Source organism: Conger conger, chromosome 8, assembly GCF_963514075.1.
Source record: "Conger conger chromosome 8, fConCon1.1, whole genome shotgun sequence".
NCBI classification, from domain to species: Eukaryota; Metazoa; Chordata; class Actinopteri; order Anguilliformes; family Congridae; genus Conger; species Conger conger.
This window is the reverse complement of record NC_083767.1, coordinates 16,359,680-16,371,693: the sequence shown is the minus strand read 5'-3', so window position 1 is coordinate 16,371,693 and position 12,014 is coordinate 16,359,680. Positions and strand designations below refer to the sequence as shown.

At 46.3% G+C, this 12,014-nt stretch overlaps 1 protein-coding gene across 1 annotated transcript in view; it reads right to left on the bottom strand.

Annotated features, from left to right (window-relative positions):
- Positions 1-12,014, bottom strand: part of LOC133135150 (protein O-mannosyl-transferase TMTC1-like) — a 38,318-nt gene that overhangs the window by 4,273 nt on the left and 22,031 nt on the right. The window contains exons 9-14 of the mRNA XM_061251943.1: positions 6,497-6,664; positions 4,769-4,882; positions 4,230-4,373; positions 1,346-1,454; positions 732-834; positions 122-257 (exon numbers count right to left, since the gene is read on the bottom strand). Of these exons, the coding sequence (XP_061107927.1) occupies positions 122-257; positions 732-834; positions 1,346-1,454; positions 4,230-4,373; positions 4,769-4,882; positions 6,497-6,664 (774 nt within the window). The remainder of the gene's footprint in view (positions 1-121; positions 258-731; positions 835-1,345; positions 1,455-4,229; positions 4,374-4,768; positions 4,883-6,496; positions 6,665-12,014) is intronic.

Below are 12,014 nucleotides of genomic sequence, written 5' to 3'. Positions count from 1 at the left end.
TATTAGTCTGCAGACATGTATGTACCTGTCCTATAAAAAAATTTGACAGGATTCTTGCCTGTCAGACATGCTCATGCCAATCAGACCAGTCTCCAGGGAGAGATGTCATGGTCCTGCTCACCTCTTGTACCAGGACTCTGCCTCCTTGTTCTCAGTGGAGGAGCGCAGTAGGCGACCCAGGTTCACCATGGCAACGTAGTGAGTGGGTTTGAGACGCACGGCATTCTGGTAGTGCACAGCTGCCCTCTCACTGTCACCTGGGGGGATAGAGCAGGAGCAAAGAGATACACGCCCAAACAATTAGCACACACACACACAGACAACACAAACACTCAACATGAGTGCACCTGCATGTATACAAACTCAACATGAGCGCATCTGCATGTACATACACATGCAATTAGTGCACCTGCATACATGCATTCGCATGCTCTTACACACTACTACACAAGCACGCACACACACAATCACTCATACACAGACACACACACACACACAATCACTCACATACATCAATCTCATACACACTGCTACTGCACACAAGCGTGCACACACACACACTTTTAGACACACAGGACAAGAAGAAAATAGTCCTGTCCCTGCATAGTGTTAAAATCAACACATTGCCAGTCTATGCATAGCTTGTATTAAAGTCAATACATTTCCTGTATATGCATAGGTTGTGTTAATATCAGTACATTACCTGTGCATGTAACAGTGCCCTCACTCACCTGTGTCCACCAGAAACACTCCATAGTTATTGTGCAGATCAGAACTGTCAGGGCAGTTCTCAATACCCAACAGATACATGTCATTCGCTTCAGCAAGACGCTTCTGTAAGGCAAGTCAGACACACAGAAAGAAACGGGGGCAAACATTTACCAACTAAATCTGAAAGCACTACTGCGCTTTACGAACACTGCACTGATCTCAGATCACCCTTGACCGTCAGCTCATAATGCGTAAGGTTAGGATAGGGGCAGAGGAAAACTGACCCTAAATCAGCACCCCTACTCTGAGAGCCTGGTGTGTTTCTTGACTCTGAGGAAGACGTCATAAACATCGAAAAACACCAGCCTCCCCTGCCCATGAAACAGTGTATATTGCTCTGAGCTCTGTGTGCACCACCGTTTCTTATTCTTGTCCCTGGTAAGGAGTCTCATAAAGACTCTCTCTTCAGTCATGAATAAAGGCCCTTGTGTCTGCTATTCTCAAGACCAGATGGACATTCTTAAGTACCATGTGACTATGACACATTCTATAAAAGCAACATAAAAGGCACAAACCTCTGCTTCACCTATAACTGTGTTACACCTCTGCATACGTAGGAGGGGAGGGGCTTTACCTGCTCAGCGAATAGCGAAGCCAGGCTGGAGTACGCATCAGCGAAGTGCGGGCCAAACAGAATGGAGTCTCTCAGCAGTTGTTCCGCTTCTTCCTCTTTCCCCTGAGACCTAAAATACCATAGGGCAGAGCTTTAGTGAAACACCGCCCCTGGGGCAGGTCTTTAGTGAAGCTCCACTCACAGGGAACTTCACATAAGGACATAAGAACTTCTCAGGAATACTATTTTGATACTATATTGATACTTGTTTTAAAGTATTTGTTATGATGTCTTATGAATCTGCACCACTGTGATGTCTTGTTTTTAACTCTGGATAACTCTGGATCTGTCTGAATAACACATTTACCCTTGGGTACTAATAAAGAAACCTTGACCTTGACAGGGCAGGATTTTAGAGAAACGCCAACAGGGCGGGTCTTTAGTGAAGCTCCGCCCATAGGGAGCACTTTTGAGAAGCGCACACACAGCTGATTTTGAAAGAAAAGCTGAGATTTGAAATGGCTGCTCATCTCCAGGGACACACAGTCCTTTCAGAGAGTGCTACAGTCACACTGTCTCTGTGCTCTGAGATCACACACTCTATTCACTCACGTGTGTACACGTGTGTGTGTGTGTGTGTGTGTGTGTGCATGTGTGTTTGTGTGTGTGTGTGTGCATGTGTGTATGTGTATGCGTATTTACATTTACATTTTAGACATTTGGCAGACGCTTTTAATCCAAAGCGACTTACAAGTGCATAGGTTCTACCATAAGTCAAAGCATCACATCCAGAAACTAGCAAAATATACATGAAATGCTGTTCTAAACATAGTTGTCATCATAAGTGCATTTTTTTTTTGGGGGGGGGGGGGGGTTAGACAAGGATAGGGATATCAGAAAGGAGGGGCAGGGGAAATCAGGAGGCAGGACTAAGGTAGAGTTTGAAAAGGTGGGTTTTGAGTCTGCGTTGAAATAGGGGGAGGGATTCTGCTGTTCTGACAGTGGTAGGCAAGTCATTCCACCACTGAGGAACCAGAACGGAAAACAGGCGTGAACGTGCAACTCGACCGCCAGGTGCACGTAGAGAGGGAACCATAAGGCGACCAGAGCTGGCAGACCGGAGTGGTCTAGCTGGGGAGTAGGGAGTGATCAGGGATTGTATGTAAGGTGGGGCAGTCCCCTTAGCAGCCTGAAATGCCAACACTAGGGCCTTGAAACGGATGCGTGCGGCAATAGGAAGCCAGTGGAGGCTAATGAGAAGCGGGGTGACATGAGCCGACCTGGGCTGACTGGTGATCAGGCGGGCTGCAGCATTCTGGACCAGCTGGAGGGGCTTGATGGCACACGCTGGGAGACCGGCTAGGAGGGAGTTGCAGTAATCCAGGCGGGAAATGACGAGCGCCTGGACTAGGAGCTGGGTGGCTTTCTCAGTCAGGAGATGACGGATACGGCGTATATTATACAGAAAGAACCTGTAGGTTCTGGCAGTGGAGGATACTTGTGGAGCCAGGGTGAGGCAGTTATCAAGAGTCACCCCAAGATTCTTTGCCGTACGGGAGGAGGAAACTACAAAGTCCTCAACAGTCAATGAGAGGTCGATTGACGGAGAGGACTTAGCAGGGATGTAGAGAAGCTCAGTTTTGGCAAGGTTGAGCTTCAGGTGGTGGGAAGTCATCCACGCAGAGATATCAGCCAAGCAGAGATTACCGTGTGGTGACTTGGGTGTCGGGGGGGAAGGAAATGAAGAGTTGGGTGTCATCAGCATAGGAATGATAAGAAAAGCCATGGGAAGAGATAACAGAACCAAGAGACATGGTGTATAGCAAGAAGAGGAGAGGCCCAAGAACCGAGCCCTGCGGGACTCCAGTTCGTAGGGGGTGAGGGTCGGAGACTGAGCCCCTCCAAGTCACCTGGTAGGAGCAACCAGAGAGGTAGGAGGAAAACCAAGCGAGTGCAGACCCTGTGACACCCATCCCAGACAGCGATGAGAGCAGAATCTCATGGTTGACTGTATCGAAGGCGGCCGACAGGTCGAGGAAGATGAGGACAGAGGAGAGGGATTTTGCTTTAGCAGAGTTCCTCAGTGACCGCGAGCAGGGCGGTTTCAGTGGAGTGGCCACTCTTGAAGCCAGACTGGTTGGGGTCATGGAGATTGTTCTGGAGAAGATAGGTGGACAGTTGGGAGCAGACCGCCCGTTCCAGAGTTTTAGCGAGAAAGGGAAGAAGAGAGACAGGCCGGTAGTTGTTCAGGGCAGAGGGGTCAAGAGTAGGTTTTTTGAGCAGGGGAGTGACTCTGGCCCTCTTCAGGGAAGAGGGCATAGTGCCGGAAGAGAGGGAGGTGTTGATTAGAGAGGAGAGAAAAGGGAGAATGTCATCAGATATAGATTGTAGGAGGGGAGAGGGGATGGGGTCAAGAGGACAGGTGGTCGGGCGGTGGGAAGTAAGGAGTTTCAGTGTGTCGGCATCAGAGAGGGGAGAAAAGGAGGTTAGGGAGTTGGGGAGGGTAGGAGGGTCAGCAGGGGTGGAGGGTTGGGAGAAGGAATTGCAAATAGCATCAACCTTCTTTTCAAAGAAGGAGACAAAGTCATCAGGTGTGAGTGATGAGGGGGGTGGGGGGGCGTATGTGTTTGTATGTGTGATGTGTGTATGTATGTATGTGTATGTGTGTGTACATACTTTAGCAGGTTGCCCAGGTTGAACAGCGCTCTGTTGTGTGTGTGTATGTGTGTGTATGTGTATATGTGTGTGTGTGTACATACTTTAGCAGGTTGCCCAGGTTGAACAGCGCTCTGTTGTGTGTGTATATGTGTGTGTGTGTACATACTTTAGCAGGTTGCCCAGGTTGAACAGCGCTCTGTTGTGTGTGTATGTGTGTGTATGTGTATGTGTATGTGTGTGTACATACTTTAGCAGGTTGCCCAGGTTGAACAGCGCTCTGTTGTGCTGGGGGTTGATCTCCAGTGCTCTCCTGTAGTGCTCCTCTGCCTCCTCAGGGTGGTGCGTCAGAGTGCCCACATTATTCATGGCACTGGCGTGCCGCGGGTACAGCCTGCAGGAGAGGAGAGAGGACGAGTCAGACTAAATTACACGTTAAAGCATGGGAGAGTCAAAGAGAGAGACAGAGAGAGAGAGAGAGAGAGAGAGAGACAGATGGAAAGAGGGAGAGAGAGGGAGAGAGAGAGACAGAGAGAGACAGAGAGAGAGATAGTCAGAGAGACAGAGAGAAATGGAAACTTCCGGAGGGAACCCCACAGTTGGAGGACAGGGGTCAGCACAGGCCCTGAAGGACAAAAATTAGCATTCATGTTTTCCATAAATTTGCATTTTTGTGCCAGATATGAGATTTTGTGCTGAATCTGAGTTTCTGTGCTGAATATGTGTGTTATAGTTGAATACACTGGTGAGTATTTGGAGGGGCAGTGTCGGCCATGTTGGGAGGCTCACCGCAGTGCGGTCTTGTAGTGGTGGATGGCTTCAGCACTGCGGCCCTGGTCTTTCAGGAAGTTGGCATAGTTGTAGTGAACCTTGGCGTTGTGAGGCAGGGTCTGGATGCCAGATCTACAGACGGAGAGAGCGAGAACAAGCTTTGGCAATACAAGTGTCTCGATTTGTTATGCCAATAAAGCATTTTTAATTTAATTTAATTGAGAGAGAGAAGAGGGAAGGTGAGAGATATTTATGAATGGCAAGGTTACATACACACACATTCCCACATCACATCATCACATACAGTGGGGTCTAAAAGTCTGAGACCACTAGTGAATATGCTTCTACTTTGCATTCTTTTCTAAATTAATACAAATGTTTTCATTACAAATTATATTATCAGCATAACAATTTGAGTGAAAAGTTGATTCTGCGAAAAATGTGGTATTTGGTATGTCCCCCAGCTTTAATGTCAACGTACAATTGAGCTGGCATGGACTCCACTAATTTGTGCACAACCTGATGATTCCAGCATTATTTGACAATATTCGAAAGAGCATCTTGTGATGTTACTGAATGTTTATTTCAGTACTTTCTGTTTATTTCCACGATTACATGAAAAATAAGTCCCAGATTTTCAATGTGGTCTCAGGCTTTTGGACTCCATTGTATGCAAGCAGTCACACTCTCACACACACACCTGGAAGGTACTGTACTGTGCAGAAAGGCAGGATTCAGAACTGGTGAAGTGAGCAGGTGGACCAGGACTCAAAGACAGAAGAACATAGAAATACTTATTTAGGAGAACAGGCCATTCAGTCCTTCTAGTAACATCGTCTGTAGTCTAGGAAACAGCCGTATGACCCGACTGTTTAAACCTGCTATCAATGCAGAATTTAACTATAACTCATTCCCCCCATTGTTCTGCTGACAGAACTCTACCTCAAACATCTTTTGTAGAGGAGACTTGTGGGTAAAAATAAATGAACAAGATAAGAAAAAGAATGAGGAAAGAAACTGGGTGATGCATGTGCCCTTCTGTGAGATAATCTCTCCTGCAGGGAGAGAGGGAAGAGAGAACAGATGGAAGATGAGAGAGGGATGAGGCGAGAGATGGATGAGGGAGACGAAGGGAAAAATAAACAGATATAGTGAGCTGCAGAGAAGCAGAGATGATGTCAGATTTGTTGTGAATGTGCCCTGCTGAGCTGTTTCCAGAACTGAAGGGTAATAACTGAACTGACAGAAGCACACTCCAGGAAGGAAAGCCATGACTGCAGAGTAACACTTTTAAATACAAACACCCACACTCTCACTCACACATAGTCACACTCACACACAGTCACACCCACAGTCACACCCACACTCTCACTCACACACAGTCACACTCACACACAGTCACACCCACACTCTCTGTCACACACAGTCACACTCTCACTCACACACACAGTCACACTCTCACTCACACACAGTCACACTCTCACTCACACACACACAGTCACACCCACACTCTCACTCACACACAGTCACACTCACACAATCACTCACAGTCACACTCACACTCACTCGCACACCCACACTCTCACTCATACACACAGTCACACACACATTCACTCACACAGTCACACTCACACACACAAATTCACTCACACACAGTCACACTCAGTCACACTAACTTGCACACCCACACTCTCTCTCTCTCACACACAATCACACACACACACATACACACACACACACCCTCACCTGAACAGCGCCTCTCTGGAGAGCCAGACCTCGTTCTGCTGGACGGTCTTCCAGGAGAAGAGCAGCAGGAGCAGCAGCATGGAGACAGTGAGGGCCGTGGAGCCCCAGCGACCCACCACCGAACACAGCCTGTTCATCCCCTGCACCACCAGCATACAGTACCCCATACTGAGAGAGAGAGAGAGAGAGAGAGGTTAGAGCACCACCAACATACAGTACCCCATACTGAGAGAGAGAGAGAGAGAGAGAGGGAGAGAGGGAGAGAGAGAGAAAGGAGAGAGAGAGGTTAGAGCACCACCAACATACAGTACCCCATACTGAGAGAGAGAGAGAGAGAGAGAGAGGGAGAGAGGGAGAGAGAGAGAAAGGAGAGAGAGAGGTTAGAGCACCACCAACATACAGTACCCCATACTGAGAGAGAGAGAGAGAGGGACAGAGAGAGAGAAAGGAGAGAGAGAGAGAGGTTAGAGCACCATACCCCATACTGAGAGAGAGGGAGAGAAGGAGAGAGGGAGAGAGAGGGAGAGAGAGAAAGAGAGAGAGAGAGAGAGAGAGAGAGGTCAAAGCACAACTAGGACCGTGGGCCCATACTGAGGAGGAGAGCGAGATAGGGAAGGGCTGGTATAGAAGAGTAGTAGGCTTGTTTAGGTAGAGTAGTAGGGTTCAGGTGTTCACTCAGGTAGTAGAGAGGGGTTTGTTCATGTGTTCAGTTTGTTCACTACTGTAGAGCAGAGTGATGATGTCACATGATGATGACTAAAATCTATAATTATCTGAATGAATAAATCAGTTATCTGATTAGTTCATCCCCATCCTCGGGGTACGGGACTACTGCAGGGGCTGTCTGTGAAAAGGTTGCTAACATGCGCTAATGTACCATGTAATGCAATGCAATGTCTTGCTATGCTAACATGCACTAATGCAATGTGTAATGTAATGCAATGTCTTGCTATGCTAACATGCACCAATGCACTAATGTAATGTTTAACGTCTCCAAAGGGCAAGCATACCAGAGTATTAATGTGTAATTACAAGAGACATACAAGAACACTTTAATGTGGGTTTTGCAAAGCATAAGTAGAGCTTTTATTAGCTCTAAATAATGGCTATATACCTCACTAGCATAGAGGAACATTATGACCAGCTTATTACAATTGAGATGGTTATGTTATGAAGCAAGAGTATGAGCACTATTGAGACACCAATAACCAATCATCTTATTTCACATCCTTTGTACCCCAATTGTTATAAGCCAGTTATAGCATTTACGCAGGCTTAGTTATGATGCCTTATATGGATCTAACAGTAAGGCAATACACCTGGGGAGAAGTTAAGGCAATGCAAATGGCAATAAACGCTTAAAATGTGAAAACAAATATAAGATAATTAAAAACAGCGAAGGTGAATATGATGCAGGATTAAAGGCCTCTCCGTCCTGCCAGTCCCTCTTCATATCCTCACTTTCTGCATCCCTTTGAGGTTCACACGCCTTCGGTCACAAAAGTGTTTTAACAGCACAAAAAGCGCTGCAGTCAGTAAAAAGAAGATATGCTCCGTGAGTTTAAAAATGTGCAGATATGCTGGATGTGTGAACGGCGAAGAAGCAAACTAAGTTTCTGAAGTTAAACGGGAAATCAGAAAACTGCTTGGCTGAAAAACCAAGTGAGTTCTGCAGATTGCGGTGCTTATCGTTCTGCCTGCAGAACAGAGAATGGGGAAAAAGACGGAGCTAACCAACGCTTACGGGACACACCGGGTGAATGAGAATAGACTCAAACAGAACGACGTTGGTTGAAGCTTTAAAGCTTTCATGTCTGACCATTAAAAAGGTGAACAGAATGAGTCTCTAACTACTCTGCTGTATGTGCAATAGACTGTGCTGAGAGAAAGAGAGAGGTCAAGGAACCACCAGGATTGTGACCCCATATTGAGAGAGGGAGCGAGAGAGGTGGAGAAAGCTGCTAAATGTGAAAAATATAAAAACATCACGAAAAATATACCTCCCTAAAGTCTACCTATTTTTCAATCTGCTCCCTGACCACAAAAAAATAAACCTACTCTTGTGAGAGAGAACGGAGTGCTCTGTACTTGCGGCAGTTTCTTGCTGCCTGCCACAGTCTGAGAGACAGTGAGTGATGAAACACAACCACACCACCAGACCTGTTTAATCACATCACGCCCACGATACGAACACACAAAAACACACAAACACTTTCCCACACTGATCTGCTACTGCTTCACCCACAGGCCTGCACACACACACACTCTTACTGTGTGACTGTTTACATTATTCAGATTTATTATTATTGTTTTTTTCACGTTCCTTTTTCTCATCCAAAAATCAGCTTTGGCAATATACGTAATTGTACAAAAAATATGCCAATAAAGCATATTGAATTGGATTTGAACTGAATTGAAAAACAAAGGGGGGGGGGATTATATGCTTTGGCAATATTACCTCGGATGCCCTGCCAATAAAACTCCACTGAACTGTGAGAGAGGGAGAGAGCAAGGGAGAGATAGAGAGGAGACTTGTGTCGTGATAGAGGAGGAGAGAGCGATGGGGTGATAAAGAGGACAGAGAGAGAGATCATTGCTCCGCAACGGTCCTGATAGAGTGGCCAGGGGGGTCATATGGTCATATCGCCGGGGGCAACTCTCTGCTTCCAGTAGAATGAGGTCACGGTGACATGTCAGGAGAGTACCGGGGGGGCCATGTAAAACAGCGTGTTCGGAAAACGCTGTCCTGCCTTTCCACAGACAGTGCTGACCAGGCTGGGTCTGTCACGGACAACCCTCTTCATCAGTAGGACAGAACTGAGTTCTTGAGGCCTATCCACACCAAGACAGATAACTATAACGATAACACAAAATATTTAGTTTTAAAAACCGTTCTAACTCAAGTGGATGATGACACCACACCACAACTATGTATAACAACAACAACATTGACAAACAATATTTTTGGGATCACTTTCAGAGCGATTTTTTACAGCTGCATTAATGATAAAACATTGACAGCCAATCAAAAACCAGCCAAATTGACAGGCCGTCACGTGCAAAATGGCGGATAATATAGTCGAGAGACTATATACAGAACATTATCGTTCAGCAGTGTAGATGCTTACATCATCATTATTATAGTTCTTGGTGTGGATGGGCCTATATTCCTGTGATGCGTTGGTGTTGGGGAGGTTGACTACCGGATGGGACAGAATGTAGAAACCTCCCTCCACCCAGCCTCTGTGGTGCCTGCCCACAGGCTCGAGGGAGTCGATTCCATGTCAATTGAATCAATTGAGGAAATGAACTGAAACTCGAATCCATTCATTGAAAAATGACCGTGATGTTCTATGATAATCGTCTTCAGTTCTTGAATTGAATTTTAACTCATCTCCTGAATAGATTTAGAGTAAGCGGGATTGAACTGAACTGAACTGACCCCCGTCCGAAGCTCTGAAAACACGGAAGCATAGTGAGGAATCGATCCTAGCTTCTGCAGCACAGCAGGACCTCGCTGGCCCAAACAGAAGAGCTCTCCTCTGGATAAAAGCCCCAGCATAGCTCGACCTCAGGGACCCTCTGAGCAGAGAATGAAACCCTGCACTCTGCTGGTGAAGGCAACAAACAGAAGCAGCACTGACCACTGGCAAGTCATTCAGCCAAGTGTTGGGCCTCTAGGCGTGGCCAGTAGGGTCTGAAGTTCTGTAGGAGCAATATCATACCAGTCTTCCATGGGAAATTCTGACAGCTCATGCTTAATTAAAGGATCTTCTAGAGTCCATCTCAGGTGGAATTCTGTAACTGTTCTGTAACTGCTGGACTAGGTGCAGAGGTGGTAACGCTATGGAGATGCTCCTCTGCTCTGTGTGGAGCAGAGACACATTCAGCTGCTGGTTTCCAGTCCGCTATGCCACTCTTCTGTTCTTACTCCTCCATTCTCCCTCTCCCTCAATCTTGTATTCCTCTTCCTCACTCAGTTTAGCAGGAGCTGTACTGCACATATGGAATACTCTCTTCTAAGGGAGGAGGGATTGCAGAATCAGGAATTCCTCAGGAACGTTTCCTCTGTCTTCCAATGGATAACAGGAAGTGCATCTCTGTCTTCCACTGGATAACAGGATGTACATTTCTGTTTGATGCACCTGAGGTTTTCCTTATCTGATAAGCCTTAATTTCAATGATAGCCATGCTATCTCCATTATTATAATTTAGGTGCCACAGTTTCCATTTTTCAATCTGATCACATTTGCATTGTATCTGAAACTACACTGAATTTCAGGTAACTATCTCTGGTTGTTTCATGGGAAGTTATTGTCATGTTCTTTTAATGACAGTCTAGATGGGCTGAACGGCCTGTTCTCCTCATTATGTATTCTTGAGTCTTATCTTGAGATGTCATGGGACTCCTTACTGTGAGCTACAGAGCGGAATTCATTCTCAATAGGGCTTTGCATTTATCAGTTTTACTGTTTTACTTATCTCTCTCTCCCTCTCTCTTTCTCCGTCTTGCTCTCTCAGGACCTTCAAATACCTCCCTCCAATTTCCCAGCTGACTGCACTTCTAACACCTCTCAGCAGGTGATAAAGTAAACAGTATATTATTGTGCCCGGATCACCTTCAGTATCTCCCAGCATCCTCTCTGTTTCTGACACATGCACAGAGGGCTCGTTCCAGCAAGCAATGCATTGGTCCGTGACACATTGCAGAGGACAACTTAACGCAACACGAGCCTTCCCTAAATCCCATCTCTAAAGGCTAATAGGCACGTATTCATGGCGTGCATTATGGGTAAAGGGCAGAAAAAACCACAGAGAGTAAATGGAGTGAATCGGTAAATGACTGAGACATTGCATTGTGGGATTAATTCCTGGTGCGTTTTGTATGTGCTCGTCTTTAATAAAGCTGCCTAACATTTCTCAGATGCACATACCAGGAAACAAATTCCTCTCAGGCTCTGTCTGTCATTTACACAGCAACCTCATTGATATGTAGAGATGGGGGGGGGAGAACAAAGAAAGAAACAGAAAGAGAGTGTGAGAGACAACTAAACTGGAAGTAAATTGGTAGAAAATGAGAGACAGAGGGAGGAACCCTAATTAAACAGAGAATAAAAGAGCGTGCAAAGGTGAGAAACAATAATGCCCTACAGGTGTGGTGATCACAGAAATGCACTGGTAAACAAGCGCTATACAAACGGGGAGCTCAGCAGGGACCTTTCAGATCTGGGAGTGCATGTGGGGGAAGTGTGTGTGTGTGTGTGTGTGTGTGTGAACAGGTGCGTATGTGAGTGAGCGCATGTATGTCAAGCGTGTGTGAGCAAGCATGTGTGTGAGCGTGTGAGCGTATGTGTGTATGTGTGTGAGCATGTGAGCATGTGTGAGCGAGCATGTGTGTGAGCGTATGTATGTGTGTGTGAACGAGCATGTTTGTGATCGTATGTGAGTATGTGTGTGAGCGAACATGTGCGTGTCAGCGAGCATGTGTGTATGTGTGTGTGTGTGTGTGTGTGTGAAC